This window comes from Miniopterus schreibersii (genome assembly GCF_964146895.1).
Source record: "Miniopterus schreibersii genome assembly, chromosome: 11".
NCBI classification, from domain to species: Eukaryota; Metazoa; Chordata; class Mammalia; order Chiroptera; family Miniopteridae; genus Miniopterus; species Miniopterus schreibersii.
The window spans coordinates 55865876-55884130 of record NC_138111.1 but is presented as its reverse complement, the minus strand read 5'-3'; the positions used below and the strand labels follow the sequence as shown (position 1 = coordinate 55884130).

Genomic DNA, 18255 nt, shown 5'->3' with positions numbered 1-18255 from the left:
GTGGGGTGAGAATGATGAGATGAGTAAAAGACACAGGGTTTCAGGGAAAGACACAGAAGAATTCAGGAAAACATTATCAATTTTAGATAACTAATTTGCATATAACATGCTTTAACCTGTTATTAAAAGGTTAGAGAAAATGTTTATCAAAGAGGAGGTATGGTTTTATAATTCCTCATTGTATAATGGAGCCCTTAGTGCATTTCCCCCCCCCAGAGTCATGTAAGGAAGAAAAAAAAGATACCCTTTTCCTCTGACTTCAAAGCATTTAGACATATTTTATCTACCTGGGAATTATTGAAATACTTATGAAAGAAATTGAAGTTTTTTCTATTCATGATTGTTATATTATATACTACCTTTAATTTTCTAAGAGATGCTAAGGATTAGACTTTTAAATATCTTACTAATCTGAAATATATCTTTTTATTCAGGAAAGAATCATACTGTTCCATTTTGCCATAATTATATAGCTTATTGTATTTTGAAAAGGAGTATATCCAAAATGTTTTAATTTCCACATTCACATATTTTTAGATGTTTACATCTGAACAGTGTAAAATTTAACTTACAAAAAAAAAAAAAAGTAATAACAGAACACCCCTTGTCATCTAACCACTAGAGTATCTGATAAAGAATTAGTCATCACTGAATCGCACATTAAAATGTTGTTTCCTTAATATTTTTTATAATCCTAGAGAGACTATCCTATTTTCTAAAAATTATTACCATGTAAATTCTTAGACATGTACATGTATTTAATTTTCAATTTACTTAATATTTATATTAAATGCCTGTTTTAATAGAATTTGCCTTACAGATTAACACATGTGACAAATATAAACTAAGATAAGTAGTAACAAAATTTAGAGAACAGTACATTCATTCAGAGTTAGGCAAATTTTATACATGGGCAATAAGATCTAACATTTTCTTTCCTAGAGAAATATGAAAGTTATGTAGTTTTACATGTGGAATATCAAAGGCATACACATTCATTGGCAGAGATAAATTTTCCTGGAACTATATTCAAGTAAAATTCATCATATGGGTTTCTATAAATTAAATGCAATCACTTGATGCCCAAATATTTAATATTATATATAAATAGACAAAGTAATTTCATGTAAATACTAATCTTGATAAATTAAATTTGTTTTTCTCGTGGAGCAGAACATATTATTTTTACCCAGACATGGAAATATCCAAAGGCTTAAGAAACATTTTTTTTTTTTGCATAACATTTCTTTTTTAAATGTTTTCATTCCAGCATAATTTCATAGAAAACAGAAGCTGATCATAATAAATCTCATTTGTCCCAGGAACAGCCATATTTAGTAAATTCTATTCTAGAGCAATACAGTGGAGCCTTAGTGCTCCTTCAAAACTAGTCTCCCCCCCTTCCCCGTGCTTAGCCCACTCACTCAGGGAATTGGGCAATTTGCTCAATTCATCAGGAAACTTATGAGAATAACAATGTCAATATTTCTAGTTTTCCTTCAGATTTTCAGTTTATAAGAAAATACCAGTTTCCAGACTAATTTGACTTTCAGCTTTCTAGCAGCCAGCTGGTAAAGAGGACGTGATCTATTACACATTTCACATTGTTCGTGAGATAAAAACCAATCTCTTAGGAGATGTTTAAGTCAAATCCAATTAAGTGGAAACAAGAGTCTGTGTTTTCTCCTTGCTTTTCAGCACATGGTCTTTTAAATGTAGTGCATAAAAAGGTAATGGGTAACCTTTGCTATGTAGAAAGATACTCAAATGCCATATTATAAACTAAATGCTCCAAAAATTTTAAATATAATGTATATATTTGAAACATTTACATATGTGAGTATAGCAAGGTTTGTAGAACTGAGCTTTTCCTGAATAATGATTTTATGAGTAGAAAGTGCTCTTGTTCCATGAAGAGTAAAAATAAGTTTAGGCCTTTAAATCATTCTTGAAATATTGAAATTGAATGAGTTCCTGACTATCAATTCAGAAACGGTTCCAAACCATCCTCTGAGAGCTCTGTAAATCATCTGTGCCGTCGCTCTAATTGAACAGCGTGGCTCTGATCCCTCATTAACTTGTCTGTAAGGAAGAGAAAATTGAGGAGAGCAAGGAGGAGGCCGAGGAGAAGACCTTTCGCCAGTGCCGTCCTAAGCTGCCATTGTTGAAGGACATCCTTTGAGCTAATTTCAGTCCCATAAAAAAAAACACAACTATTTAGTGATTAGTAACCAGCGGATAAGAGCAGAAAGCCCGAGTGAATAAAGGCCATAAATACTGAAGTCCTTGCGATAGCAGCCTGTAAAACTGTCAGAAAGCATTGCTTAAGTGACAAAAGATAGCCCAAAGTAACAAAAAGTGTTCACTCCCTAGGCAATACTCTATATTCATGGACAGAAGACATAATTTAGTTTTCTTCAAAAATAGAGGTTCCTCTTGAATCCAGTACCTGCCCTACTTTATTTAGTTGTTTTGTTTTGGATGGTGTCTGGTTTCAATTTATGGTTGATTGCATTTTCTAGTAGGAATCATGAGGCCTGTTTAAAGATAGCTGTGCTTCCAAAAGTAGAACTGTGATTACTGAAACTCCTGTTTCGATCCATCAAGATCTACTTACTTGCTAGGAATGTTTAGCCTAACTAAGAGTGAGTGGATGAGTATGTGTGTGTATTTTTAAAAGGCAGATGGTTAGGAATTAGATGGCAACAAGTGCCTTTCTCTTATTTTTAAATTAAAGTCTAGAGATCATAATTCTTAAATATTTCTCCCCAAGGGAAAAATATGTTAAGTAAATAAAAACAGAAGAATGTAAGTCTATATTATAAACTATTTTGTTATTACTGCTCAATATTGATATAACAAATGACTAAAGTCTTACCAGCCAGTACTTTAAATTTGTTTTTAGGCTTAGAGAAAATTCAAGATGACGGAACTGAAGGCCTTTATTCTAAACCCCTATTGTTCCATGATGATGATCTTACGGCGTTTGAATTAAAGTGTTAGCAATCAAAGTCGTGTGCTCTGCAGTGTTACAGTATAACCTTCAAATCCCATATGTGTGTTTTAGAGATGCGTCTTTGGTGTATTTAAAGTGTTGTGCTTCTTCAAGTTAGAGAATTTTATCAACTTATGAGTATTTGCTTTTCAGCATCCCAGCTGTGAGAACTGGGGGTGTCATTCACTTGAAGGGGGCAGATGTTAAAGGTTCTTGCCCCTGCCTCCCTAATCCCAAACACCCTTGAAGAAGAGAAGCGTTCTCTTACCCACATAGGCATCTTTCTGATGGTGAGAAAAGGCGGTAAAAGGCAGTAAATCTGCCTTCTCATTATGAAGTACAACAATAGATTGATTTATGAAGAAAAGCAACTGTTAGGCTTATATAAGATGTGTGCATGGAAACGTAGGTTTCTTTAGAGCCTGATAAGCAGTAGCACTCCTCCTGTTCTTGACAAGAATCTAATATTACTATTAGGGAATGTGTTGATTCCAAATACCGCATTTTTAAAAGGGGTATGTTGAGAACAAAACAAAAAAATCTACCTCCTAAAGTTTTCCATTGAAAACAGTCTCTTAAATGTGCTGTGTTTTTGCTATTTCAGTTTATTTTCATTAAAATAAAGGGATGTAAAACTGTTGGTTAGTACTTGACATTTTAAATAGAAGTGAATGTAAGTAGTATAGCATATTTATATGTTAACCTGTTTATAAAAATTTGAGTTTCACTTAATACTTCATAATTTCAGTAAACACTATAAAATTGTAGTCTTAAAGAGAGCCACAATGAAAATAATTTCAAATTTCAGAGAGGGGGCAGGTCATATAAAGTATTTTGTGTTGGTTTTTTGGTTTAACATTTATGCACACTATAAAATCTTTTAAATAAGTTTGTTATCTCTTATTTAATAGGGAATTCTATTACGGTATTTCTATTTAACTTAAAAATTAAATTTTTAACCTCTAAGCCAATTTTGAGCATAAAATATTATAAAAATACAAAAATCAGATAGCCTCTGAGTAAATTCTTATAATACTGCCTGACATAGTTAGCCCATATCACTCCAGAACTTGAAATCTATGTGATATAATTAAGACTTGAGCAGGTAAATTATAGGATTAAAACTGATAATTATCTATGGAGTTGGTATAAAAACTCATCTCTCTTAGGAAACACGTACCCCTGAATGTATGTGTATTTCCAAATTGTAGTAATAGCCATAATGACATATTATGAATAAGAAAGTACATATAAAAATTTAAAAATCTGTAAGGAAAAGACAAAATAAATATGAATAAAGGTTCTATTATTTTCTTTTACTCCTATGGATTATCTTATATACATCCATGTATATACCAGCAATTTTCAGCTGGTGGATGTGCCGCAAGAATTTTTAAAACATGCAACACCTGACTGTTTAGTCAGAGCACTGACCTCTTTTCCTTTAGATTGCCAAATGTAAAAAATGACAACAGCCAACACAGCAATAGCTGTTCAGTGTGAATAAATCAAAATTATGCCTATTTTCTTTTGTGTCAGATTGGCAAAAGATATGTTTTTTGGTGTGCCACGGAATTTTAGTAATGAGTTTATGTGTGCCATGAGATGAAAAAGGTTGAACATTGCTGGTATAGTATATCCATACCCAAAGAACTTTGGAGTGGCCTGATCTAGAAGAAAGGGTTCAAGCATGTTATCTGGAAAATGTACTGCTATTCTATGTAGTAGGTAGAAGGCTTATAAAGAAGTATACTTGCAGCTATTGACAGTCCTAATTGTATAGCCTGATAATGAGAAATGTTGCATTTTTGACCTGGTGGTGATTGGATAGTTTTAAAACAACACTTTTCCCCCCAGCGTATTTTGGTCATTTTGGAAGTCAGAGTACCATGGAAATAAGGTCTTAGCCAAAAAAAAAAGGAAGAAAGAAAGAAAAAAAAAAGAACTCTTCAGGTTGCTGCCACAACAGTAAATCTAAGCTTCACATTTAATGGGGAAATTCTCCACGATTGTCAAAAGATTAAAGTTAATAAAGCTTCTTGACATTTGTGTAAGTCTACAAAGATTCTGTTGGTGTCAATCAAATGCTCTCATCATTTTAAAGTAAGCCTTTTTTTAAAAAAAAAAAAAGATCTAAAGTTAACAAGGAAATGCAGTTCAATATCTTGTCAAGATGATCTTTTCAGGTGTACCCATGTTTTAGTTCATGTTAATTAATTACCACCTTTATGATACCCTAAATTCAATCTGTTTAACGTACTATAATATTATAAATTTTATCCAAAGCTGAGAACATAACCACATATAACATACTTTTTAGGACTTGGTTCAATTCAGTACTGCCCTTGTATATATAGAGAGAATACAATAATACTTTTCCATTATTTCAAGCTTTTTGTACTATGCACAGGTGGGTTATTTCATGAGTAACTGAATAAGTTATTCTGACAATAGTTTCAGGATCGTATTGTTAACTGATGAGCAATGGTGTTTTGATGTTCATTGATCTGTTTCAATAACAGTTAATTATGGAGCAATTCTAGGAGGAAACTTCTTCCCTCTATTTCTCTTTCATGTAGTGTTATAGCTTGAAACCCTTTCACTTGTAACTTTTTACCTTCTCTACCCACCACCCTCAAAACACCTATTAATGGGCCAGTTGTGAAACTCAACTTTTATGCACACAGTGTTTTCTCAAGGAATAGTATCATGCTTATAGGTGGTGCAACTGTAAATGGTCTGTTTCCAAATGATTTTTCATTCCTAAAGCTCTTAACAAGGGAGTGATTTTGGAATACGTCTGGCACATACACCGTCTTGCAACAACTGGATATTTTGAAAGATCATGTGTTCTGGCCACAATAGTCAGTAGCAGCCTTCAAGGTACAACTGGTGATGAGAGATAAAAGACTTGAGGCTCTTCTGTTAAAAGAGAGGAAGCTAAAAGAAAATTATAGCCATCCCTAAGTGTGGAAAAAAGTCTTACGGAAAGATTTATAGACCCTTGTTCCCCAAGACCATTTTGTTTCCTAGTAGGATTTTATGTTCTCAGGGAGTGATGGGTACAAATGATGACAGCATTTAATAATAATAGTGAATATGACAATGATAACTAAGATAGCAAATGAATTTGTAAAACCAGAGGCACCTCAATATAAAGCCAGTTATCTCAGCAGCCATAATGATTTTTTCTGTAAGCTGAAAATAAAACAGAAATAAGGACCTTTCCTGTTTGGCTAACAGTAGAGAAGGGTAGTTCTTAGGATCTTGCTCTGTTACCAGAAAATGATGCACATAAAAATAGCTTTTGATAATATAAGGGCTAAAGAGGCTAAATATAGTTCTAATTTAACATCAAGTTCATTCAAGTTGTCATAATACTTACAAATGGAGAGGATTTGCCAAAGAGAGGTGTGTCTTCCCTGTGGTCACAGATTTAAGTTACTGTCCAGCGATAAAGGTTGCAATTTCCTATTGCAGTGTCCTTTTCCCAGTTTCACCTTGTTTTCAAAGAAAGGGTTGTCAGGTTATTGAAAGCATTAAATCCATTATTCGTTCCTGGAGGTTATGGGACTTGTAAAGAGGAGTTGGGAAAAGAGAGTAGATTGCCTTTGAAGGCAAATAAAATAAATTATTGTAGTGCATTGCCTGATGGATTTCTCAATCCTCTTGATCAGTGCCAATGTCAGGAGGATTAGGACAATTCAGAGGAGAGACTTTGTCGCTTTTATAAACAAAACTATCAAACTAGTGAGGTGAGAAGCCAGGATCATTGTAGTATCGATTGAACAAATGTTAGAAGCAATTGATACAGACACATTCACACCCAAGAAATGAAGGGGTTTTTTTTACTATTGGTTTGCTTAGGATGCCCATCACAAGATATCCACTTTGGATGATGGGATATTCAGTTCATCCTTCAAAGTGACATTGAAAACTTTGCTCTCTTTCACTAGTGTTGTAAATGACGGTTAGTTTGTTCAGAACTGCCTTAAATTAATTGCACTTTTCTAAGTTAATAGCTGTAGTAGAAAGAGCACTGGACTAGAAGTTAGAAAGCTTGGTTCTAATACACCTAAATATTACCCACTGATCATTTTATTGTACTTCAGTTTCATCATCATGAGAAAGGGGAGGAAAAATGTCTCCTGCTGTCTTAGTCAGCTTGGGCTGCTATAACAAAATACCACATAGACTGGGTGGCTTAAACAATAGGAATATATTTCTTACAGTTCTGAAGGCTGGGAAGTCCAAGATCAAAGTGCTGGCTGATTTGGTTCCCCTGTGAGGATTCTTTTTTTGGCTTACAGCTGACTGTGTCTTCACGTGGGAGGGACAAGAGAGAGAGAGAGAGCAAGCTTTCTGGTGTCCCTTCTAAATAAGGGCACTAATCCCATCATGAAGGCCCCGCCCTCATGACCTCATCTAAACCTAATTACCTCCCAAAGGCCCAATTTCCAATACCATCGTATAGGGAGTAAGGACTTCTATGTATGAATTTTGGAAGGACACAATTCAGTCCACAACACTTTCCTTGCTCATGGTAGAGCAAATGAAATAAGGAATATGATAGAGCTACATTAAGAGGTTAGAGTTATTGATAGATGTTTACCCAATTTTTTTAAAATATACCTTTGTATATAATAAAGTTTTGTACTTTTAGCATGTTTATTTTGAAGCAATTATTAATATAAAACCAAATGAAAATAAAAGTTCTGTTGATAGTCTTTTGACAATTCACTCTTGCATCGATCTTCTCAGGTTAACTTAACCTAAATGTAATTTTATAACTTTTAAAACTTGTTTATTTGCTTAACTTTGACCTTAACCTTTTATTGACATAGTTCTCACAATACATTACCTATTAATGGGAATTGGTAAGTAGAGTGTATTTACATGAAGAACATTTTCCACAATTGTTTAGAATGGATGTTATATGTCATTTTTCTTTATAATTAATTGTATATTTTAAACTTGAGTTGGATTATCTTAAACTTTTTATAGAAGAGAAACTAAATGAGGTAGTCTTTCTTCAGGTTTTTTTTTGAGATATCATTGACTTATAATGTACTAGTTTAAGGTTATAACAATGATTTGATACATGTACATGTTGTGAAATAATTGCCGCAATAAGTTTAGTTAACATCTGTCAGTCCTTAAAGTGACTTTTTTATGCTAGGCAAAAAAAAAAAAAAAAAAAAAGTATCAGATGATTATAATTTTTAATGAAGGAAAAACTAAACTGACCAGAACTAGGACATCAGTCACTAATGAAAATTGAATGATAAATAAAGTGTATTATATTTGTGTTTTCTTCTTTGAGTAGGACTCATTCTTGACACAGTCTCTCTGGATATTTGTGCAAAGAAAAGATATTTATTCTATTTTTTCCCCCCTAAACTAGGTATATATTTTATGGGGGGGGAAATGGAGCAATGTGTCTAAACTAATTTCTGTTTTACTTGTTATACTGCATTCTCCTCTTTCCTCTGATGAAAGGTGTGTATTATTCCCTCTCCCCCTTTTTAAAGATTGTTTTAAAGATCACGTTGAAATTCTGTTTATAAGTCTAGTTGCTTATTAGAAAAGATGAAACGGCTTCTGTCCTCTGATTACCTAAGGAGGAAGTCTGCTTCCAGTGTAAGGAACAGTGCCAGGTTTTACAAGCCTTCTCCTGTGACCTACCTTGACAGGTGTTCTCTTTTGAAGCACTTAACTTCTAGGAGTTGTAAACATGTGGTTTTTTTACTTGTCTTGGACAAAAGTAATCCTCCGTAGAAAATCCTTTACGAAATGATTTTGCATAGCCACTTAATGCTGAAGATTGCATTGCAAATCTTGGTAGGCCCATTGTTTTGGTAGTAAAGATATATCTTGTTTTAGGCCACAGAGGAGTTTGATCTATTGTAAATAAGAGTAGCAACCAAATGTTGATGAGCTATTATAACAGCAGTGGGCTAGGAGTTTTGGCTTTGTTTTATCAATTTAACACTTCGTCTACATGAGGGCCACTGCCCCCACTCTGTGAGGAAACAGATGCTAAGCAGTCCTCCCCCAAACATGCTAGCGAGCAATAGAATTTGAGATTCTTAAGCCCATACTTTTGTCACTGGAGCACACCGTTTAAAGAAACTTCATGTCTAGTGTTTGATTACTCAGTAGGTCAGCTAAGCATGTGCTTAGGGCATCAGCAAGAAGATACAAGACAGTTTTTTAGTCGGAAGAATTTTGATATTTCAAAAGCAAGTATCAATTTAGGGGAAAAATCAGAACCTCACTGAAATTCCCTACACTTAGCTTCTGGCACATACATGCATAGGGAAAAGAGCAAACCATAATCTTTTCAATCCTTAAGGCCTATAAAGATCTTAATCTAGCCCTGGTAATATGAATATTTTTTGTAAAGCAAATAATCTTTCCTAGTTTATATAGTCATCCTTAATTTGTGTTTTAGAGGGTAAATCTGAGTTTTTACAAAATAAAACACGGACTTCACTTAAAGTGAGCTGCAGCTCTGTTTTGTTGGACTGATCAAATGTAAGACTGTGTCAACCTCATCTAGTAGCTGAATGGCTTTTTGAGCAGTTAACATTTAGTTGAATTCTATCCTGATCTCTTAGGTTAGTTTGAAGTCTGTTCACCAGAACACAATTGTACATACTTTATAAATGTTTTTATTGAGTGGTGGCCGTGTTCTTTCTGGGTGCTTTCTTACAAAACACCTTGAAGAGTATTCAGGGATACTATCTCTGGATAAATCAATGTCTCCAATTTTTCTCATGCTTTCTTCTCTAATGACATCTTAAATTTAAGATTTATTTAAAGAAAAATTGTTTTGCATTGAGAAAACAAGCAGTGATTAACCGAGTATCAGTGGTATTCAACCTGGAATTTCATTAATATCATTTGTTGAGCTTTTAAAATATAAACATGCCTGGACCCCCACACCAAACTTGTTGAATCAGAATGTCCTCGTGTATACAATCCCTCCACCTGATTCCATCCATGGCTGTGAATCTTGGTCCTGATCAGTGTTCTCTCAGGTCTGGTTGGTCTGCAGAACAGCAGCATCAGCATCACCTGGGAACTTGTAAGAACTCCAGGTTCTGATCCCTATCCCAGACTTTTAAATTCGAAGCTCCGGGGCAGGGCTCAGCAGGCTTTGCAGCAAGTCCTGCAGGTGATCTAATGCCCATGAAAGTGAGAATCTCGTCTTCCGCCAACGGTCTCCTCAGCTCCAAAATTTCTCAAGTCCCTACCATTCAGCATTTCATTCCTGTCTTTCCACTTCTGCTGCATTATGCTTTCTACTTAAACAGTCTCATTGTTTAATGTGTCTTCTGTTGTAAACCTCCTCAAGTGCTTTGTGGATGAGGCAGAGTGTTAATGGAAAATGTTGAGTAAAAAGCCTTTTTCTCCTATCGTGTTATGTTTTTGACTCTTTGTCAATTTTCTAATGGTTAGCAACTGTGAAATTATTAACCTTGTTGATGGGTAAGAAGCTAAAAGAAGGCTGCCTGCAGGTCTGGTTCTGGCATTGGCATGATGCTCGAGACAGATGGATCAAGTTTAGTGTGGGGTAGTTGGAGAGATGGCCACCATCCTCTCTTGCTATCCTAATTAATGTCATTCCTAGCAAACAGCTCTGGCAGAATGGCTCCTTGAAGTCCAGTGCTACATGTACTGTTCAGACAAGATCGGGAATCAGAGCTCTCCCCACTCACTCTAAGGAAACCTCTTTCTTAGCTCCCAAATGGTTTCCAGAGCTATCAGAATAATACTGTTTGCAGACACTTTTCATGGCTGAAAAGAGCAAGTTGGAGAGGAAAAGGAGTACTGTGCAGACCATGGGAGAAATGTTTTGCAGCTGGGCATTGCCCATAAATGCTAACTGAACGCCCTTTCAGTTGTGTACCTCACTGCTGTGCCTCCCAGTGGAAGAGCCACTCAACAGAAATGAAGAGTGCCTCACACAGGCGTGTGCATTGGTAAACCAGCTCTTCTTTGTGGCTGCAAACGGCAACATGCAGGACATTGTACTGCAAATATCAAGTAAATCTTGCCGTGGTGAAGGGTTGGTGGGCCGCCTGCTGCTCATTAGAGATCCTGTCTGGCTCTTTTCCTGCAGAATGAGTGGTAGATTGCTGACACCTGTTTTCCCATCCAGCCTGAGGATGTGAAGTGTGCATTAGGAATGCCTGAAAGTGCTTCCTTGTGTTCCAGTCTGAGCTTGGAGTTGCTTGGAGAGGAGGGGGTGGGGGTTCAGTGCCGGGAGGGGTGATGAAAAAAATCAGTGGCAAGAAACTGCAATATAAACAGAACTGAGATTTCCATCCTCACTTAGTGGCTTCTCATTGTGTTCCTAATTTGTCCTCTATGTGGCCCTGATAAACTTGGTCACCTATTGAGCAAGGTAGAAAGATGTATCCTGTCCACGAGAAGACCTCAAATACTGCTTCAGTAACCTGAGGATGTAGTTGAGACTATAAGTGCGCTAGAAATGGGATAGAAGTAGCCCACACTTACAATCAAATTTATTACCTTATTAAGTTTTTAAAAATAAATTTGGCCTTAAATATACATGTTTTAAGTGTGTTGATAGTATGATCAGATTCTTTGCATAATTCTGAACATGTATTTACTCTCCCCATCTCTACCTACTATAAAGTCTCAAAAACTGGCAGATGGTGGAACAGAGGGCCCAACGTGCTGCCTTCAGTCGCAAATACAGGGTGCTTGCTGTATGTATGCAATACCTTATGCTAAGTAGGAGGGGTTAACAAGAAGCACAGGACAGGCCCTTCACCCCCAGTTTTTCAAGCGCTGGCAGTCTACTGGAGAGAAATGACACACATCAGAAGTAGCACAATGCTGCAGCATATCCGATCAGCACAGAGGTGATCTGTATTTTCAGTGGGAGTGAAGGAAGAGAACTGTGAGTTAGTCGGGCAGGCCAAGTAGCCTCCGGCACTTGTTCTGTTCATTAAAGGGTTAGGAGAATTCACGAGAGTGAGAGAATGGGTGTGTATATGATGTGCTTTCCTGCATCAATGGACTGTGTGGAATTAAAGGGTTTTTTTTGTTTGTTTGTTTGTTTTTTAAGTAGTGGCAACATTTTCCCCGACTCATTTGTGGGACTTGGCCAGGTCTCCTGTGAACATTGGCCTCCGTTTGTGAACTGTGGATGAATGGGGTTAGGGTTGGGTCATGGCCTTGGACCAGAGTGAAATTAACTGGCTCATAATGTGATTGAACTAATGACCTTGGCCTCATTACCACTATGTTTTAACCAGTTGAGTCAATCAAACATTGCAGAAAGTGTAATCAAGGTATCTTTTAGAAAGATCTGAGAAGCAGTAAGCATAGGAGTGAAATCAAAGCCAGGTTCCTTCCTCATGGAAAACCCAGGGGTTTATCTCTTTCTCCTTGAGTTTACATGGTTGTTTCTGCATCTAGCAAAAATATGGTGGGTAAAATGAAAAGGACACCTGACTCTCCTGTGTCAGTGCATTTGACATAATGCAGTGTGTTATCACTTTTCTTGTGCAGTGTCAGGCTGTTTTTGCAGAGCAAAATATTTTTGAGCAATAATATTGTTTTTAATTCTAGAGATGTAGTGTTCCATAAATATATTGATGATGCCTTTCTCTTCTTTAAAGTCTGAACAACCCAGTCCTGCCAGCTCCAGCTCCAGCTCCAGCTCCAGCTTCACACCGTCCCAGACAAGGCAACAAGGTATCAACATCTCCCAGGCAAATTATGAGACATTTTTCTCAGAAAACATCTTAATGAGTTGATTTATGGTCTATTTTTTACTGCTTTATTATTTGAATGATAACTTGGCTTTTATGTAGTTGTATTTATTTCCCCTAGGAATGCACTTGAGTATTGTTCTGATGTATGAGGCCAGCCTCCAGAAATTCCCCTTTCTCCAGTCCCTGCCATCAGAGTCCCATTTTACAAAAAGATTATAGACACAGCCCATTCCAGGGAGTTCCCAAAGGAAATACTATAGCAAAAGCTGGACCTGAGAGACTTTGACTAGAGAAAGAGGTTTTTACTTTCCCTCCTGGACATCTTTCATTTTACTTGTTTATTTTTCTACAGATTAATAAAGCTTTTTCTTTGACAAGTGTTAATTTGTTGTCTGAATATATATTCAAATTCAGAAATTTAAATTTTAGGAAATTTTTAAAAGAAATTTAAACCAGAAAATTAACTGAATAATTTTCACTTTTGTGTGTGAAAAATCTTCAACTATGGGGTCCTTTTTTAAAAATGGAAACATGAAAAGTGGAGTAATATCGAGGAATAATTTGTTTTTAAGCATCATGTTGCACATTGCCTCTTTCATTGACCACACTGAATTCCTGATGGCCTTGTGTGTTTTGAAAGGGATTAAATTGTTGTATGTGTTTGGGCTAAGGCTAAGCTTCCAGGAAAAAAGAAAAGACACTGATCATTGAGGCTATTCAGACTTCTTGTTCCACTGACTTCCAAAGGTATAAACCCAGGACAAAAGCAGAGAAATGTGGGCTTTGAAGAATGTGAGATTGCCGAGTCAGTACTTACTTTAGAACTGAGTTAGTGATAGCTCAGATATTCCTATTAGATTAGACTTTAGGATTTGCCTAATCCAGAATGAAAGTGCCTCTCTCACTTTCTTCATTGTCTTTACAATCTCTTCAGTTAAGATTAAAAGTATCTATCTTGTTTTCATTTCATTAGGGCAGTAAAGTGAAAATAAGCTACACTAATGTGTTTTTCTGAGGGTTTCTTTTTTTATTTTGTTCTACTCTGGAATACAATCAGTTATGACTTGATTTTTTTTTCTTCCATCTAATGCTGAATACTCTCTTGAATTTTCTGGGCACCTGATTTATTACATGGTCTTATTTATGTAAATATATGCTGGTATTTTGCCAAGAATTTCTTTAAAAGTTAAATTAAAAATTGGCTGTACAAAATTGTTGTAACTAGACCTTGTGTCCGAGATCAATATGAAGATCAAAGATAGGACATTATGCCCTGGAATTGAAATACTTTATAATCTGAACTTGACTGAAATGCTTGCTTGACCTGAAATTGACCTTGAAATAAAAGGAACAGCTAAACCTTAATAGATCAAAAACTACCACACAAAGGCAGCATTGCCAAGAACAAGTTACAACCACGGTGATTTATTAGTCTCAACTTTTCAATACATGGATTAACCTAACAAAACATTCAATTTACTAATAGATCTTTCTGTTTCTTTTAGGGGACTTTTTTTTTAGGGAAGAAAAATACATAGAAAACAATTCCTAGGAAATAGTTTTTCTAGTGAACATTTTGAATAGCATCTATTATGAAAACAGTAGTGTTTTGGTGGAGGTTTCATTCCAGAAACTACTAAATTTGTCTTGTAAATTGTGGAAATATATGTGATGATGGTTATTTTTACCAGTGTTCAGTGCTGGTGAACATTCCCCTGTGTCTAATATGGCTAAGAGTGTTTGAAATAGTATGTTTGATTGCCTGTGGTTCACTTTCATTATTCAGGTCCTTTAAGGTCTATAATGAAAGATCTGCATTCCGATGACAATGAGGAGGAATCAGATGAGGCAGAGGATAATGACAATGACTCCGAAATGGAGAGACCTGTAAATAGAGGAGGCAGCCGAAGTCGCAGGTGAGTGTCTTGGAAGGAAAAGGGTTCCCTGTGATAGAATCACACCTTTTTACTAGAGCTACTAGTGCAACTACAGCCAAGGTGTGAAACACCAAAACAGGGCAGTAAATGGCCACATTTGTTTTAAGCTGGGGCCCCTTGGCATGCTTGCACTCACCTCTGCAGAGAACTTTATCCCTTTTATCAGTAAGGAGAGGTTTTTCCTCTACAAAGTTTATAGGGAAAAAGTCCTATTAGAAGTCCTTGTTCTTGAAAGTATACGACAAGGTGGCAGGCCTGGTTGCTGAAATGAACTCTGTTTTCATTTGAAGAGTTTGTGTAGATCCATTGCTGTAGGGAGTCTCAGAATTTGAGGAAATGTGTTTGCTGTTTGTAGTTAGAAATACATAATTGGCTTCAGTGAATTATGTGTGTGACCTAATTAAAACTAGGATCACCTGTGTGTTTTCCAGAAAATAAATTCCTTTTAAGTGTGCTGACAATTAGGTTCCTTAAGTAGCTTTAATGCTGTGAGGCATAATTCCACATTATAAGATGGTAATTCATGTCACTTATAATTAATAGTCAGCTTGAAATTGCCTTGAGGATTTTATTTCTTTATCATGAGGAAAACAAATAGGCATGCTTACTTTAATGTGTTTTGAGTAGAAAAAAAATATGAAACTACTTGAACTTAAAATCCAATTACATTTATAATATATTGCATTACATCTTTTCCCATTATTCATTATGATTTAGAAGGCCCTAAAATTGCTAAAAGGAATGCGATCTGAGCCCAAACTGGACAGACCATGTTTCCTGGTTGGTAATTTCTTAGTGCCCTTTTGGAAGAGACTCCTCAGCATGTATGTCCTATCAGATCCCTCAGTTTCTCCTTATGGCCGTGCTCAATACCTCTTCTCCACCTTATCTCCCAAACTCACCTGTCTGTATGCATTTTAAATAGGAGAAAATAAGGAACCTTATGGCCATGGCCTTATAACATTTCCCTTCAGGAGTCTTTAATCTGACAAGAAGGAAACTGCTAGGGCAAAAAGAGCTAAAAGTGGACTGAAACTTGGAGGTGAGGAGTGTGTTTATAACAATCAAAATCCTGACCACTGGCTGCTCTCAATTTTAGCTGATGCAAAATGCTTGACCTGTGTAGACAGTTACCCAAGTTATCGTTATTTAGAAGAGGTAGATATTCTGATTAGCTGCAGCCAACCCGCTTACTGTCCCATCCTCTGAGTCAGTGTGGGTCCGATCATACACATTTGCGAGTTGTCCGATGTGATACACATTGTTGGAGATGCTCTTCTTTTTCCCCTGCCTGCCATGTGCTGTTAGCACAGCAGCACCAGTGTAACACTTGATCTTCACTGCACTTGTGAAGTCTCAACTGTTTAATCAGTTTAAATACTCAGCCTTCCACTTCAGTCAAGAAGCATTTTAAAGCAGCGCTTCAACTGAACACTTCATTAATGTAATTTACTTAAGAAAAACAAGTTCCATCAGTTTTTACTAAAAGGATGTCCCAGTATCCTTTTCATTTCCTATCTTGTATCTTGTCTATCTGAATATATTATAGAGCTAGAATGTGATTGCCTATTCAGAGTGAGAGAAAAACTATCTGGCTTTCTAAAGCGTTTTGTGTTTCTGAGAAGAATATTCTATTAGGTTGCTACATAACCCAAGCGAGGGAGCACATGCTGAAGGGCATTTCTGAGGGAGGACATACATACATTCAGCAGTGTAGAATAAAGAAATACCTCCTACTTTGGCTAGAAGAAAATTTCGTTTTGTTCTGAAAAGAAAAAAAATAGGGAAGTGGGTGATATTTTTATTGTCTTTAGTTGTTGAAAGATATCATTGTATCTTTCTAAAGCAGTTATTGCAAACTGCTGTAGTATGTTCCCAGTGAACTGGATCAGTGTTCAGGCCTAGGGACAGCTTTGAATCACACAGTAGAAATGATAGGTGGCGGTTCTAGCATGACGAGCTTCACACATCCCATCTCAGGTGTCCCCTGAGCTGTCAGTTGTGCGGGGCTCTTGTCCACATTCTTAGCCGTTGCTTCACTCCAGAAGCTGAATTTAGCCATATTTTTAAAATTTTCACCCGTAGCAAAGAGGCAGGGGGAAAGGGAAATAAAAGGTTGTAACTTAAAAACTGTCTAATTTAGCTGACCTTCTGCAAGGTTGGGTGACATGCTTGATGATAGTAGGTGGGTGGAGCTGGAGCAGGGAGATACATGAATACATGAGGCAGTTAAATTTAGTGGCTGGACACCGGCTTTGGGTTACATTGCTTGGGTTTGAATCCTAGAAGAACCACGTTTACTTCTGTGACCCTACGTGAATGACCTAGTCTCTCCTAGTCTCAGTTTCCTCATCTGTGAAATAGGGATTATTAAATGAGAAATAGCAGGCAGGCAACACACAACACAGACCCAGATACAAAGTGTCAGTATGTGTTAGCAGTTGTATAAATTAAAGCAGTTTTCAATGCTTAGAGTGGTTACATACCACTCTCTGCGCTGTTTTCATAGATAGGAGAATGGTCTGGAGTGATGCACATGACGTCTCTCTGTTTCTTTTCAGAGTTAGCTTAAGCGATGGCAGCGACAGTGAAAGCAGTTCTGCTTCTTCGCCCCTACATCATGAACCCCCGCCACCCTTATTAAAAACCAACAACAACCAGGTAAATCTCTGGGTTTGCACTGCTTGAGACCGCAGAACTACATGTGACCATTTTACAAAGCATTCAAACTTTTTACCCCTTAATTTTAAGCAAATCCCTCTTGATCTCAGATAAATGGTAATGTACAGCCTTAGAAATAAACATGTAGTTAGGGTTTTATAAACTTCTATTGCCATGGAAAGTATGTTCCATTGGATGAGTTAAATAGATGTAAGAAGGGATGGTGACAAAAAGTATTGCGCATTTACTCTTGATTTGTATATATTTTTCCCCTTGGCAGTAAGTAGGCAACTTAATGGATTAGGACGGTAAGACCTTTGGGGCTAGTATAAAGCCTGGTTCTTTGCTTTTACTAATTGACAGTAATTTGCTGGTGGGAAACTAGCTTTAACTGCCGATCCTCACTTTCCTCATCTGTACACGGGTATTAATACCTACCTTGCTGGGTATTAGCGAGAGGATAAATGATACATGTGAAGAGCATGAGGCAGTGCCCATCCCTGCCTGCTGCTCAGTTGATGGCAGAGGTTTATTATTATAGGTGCTTGTATCCCTGCTTGGCACTCAGTTGACGGCAGAGGTTTATTATTGTATGTGCTTGCCTCTGTGTGCTTATCCAGGGAAAGAGGATCACCACTTGGGAATGTAGGGAATTGTTAATAAAATGCAGAGTAAATAATGGCCATTACATTGTTGTTACAATAGAGCTAAAGGAAAACTTATTAATTTGATAGTTAACTCAGAATATAGTTGTTTGGATAAAGTCTAGGCAGGACTTTGAAAGCTATGATGAAGAGCTTTCCTTAAACAAATGGTTAGGATTGGGATATTTTAAATACTTACTAAAATAAACTGTTTTCAAATATCGTGAATATTGTAAAAGCCTCATTGTGCATTGAGTTGATAC

The 18255-nt window shown here is 36.5% G+C and overlaps 1 protein-coding gene across 3 annotated transcripts in view; it reads left to right on the top strand.

Moving 5' to 3' along the window:
• The window catches only part of MLLT3 (MLLT3 super elongation complex subunit), a 232642-nt gene that overhangs the window by 199047 nt on the left and 15340 nt on the right, over positions 1 to 18255 (top strand). For all 3 annotated transcript variants that reach the window (XM_081150532.1, XM_081150533.1, XM_081150534.1), the window contains 3 exons: positions 12655 to 12730; positions 14537 to 14666; positions 17249 to 17348. In XM_081150532.1, coding sequence (XP_081006658.1) covers positions 12655 to 12730; positions 14537 to 14666; positions 17249 to 17348 — 306 coding nt within the window. The remainder of the gene's footprint in view (positions 1 to 12654; positions 12731 to 14536; positions 14667 to 17248; positions 17349 to 18255) is intronic.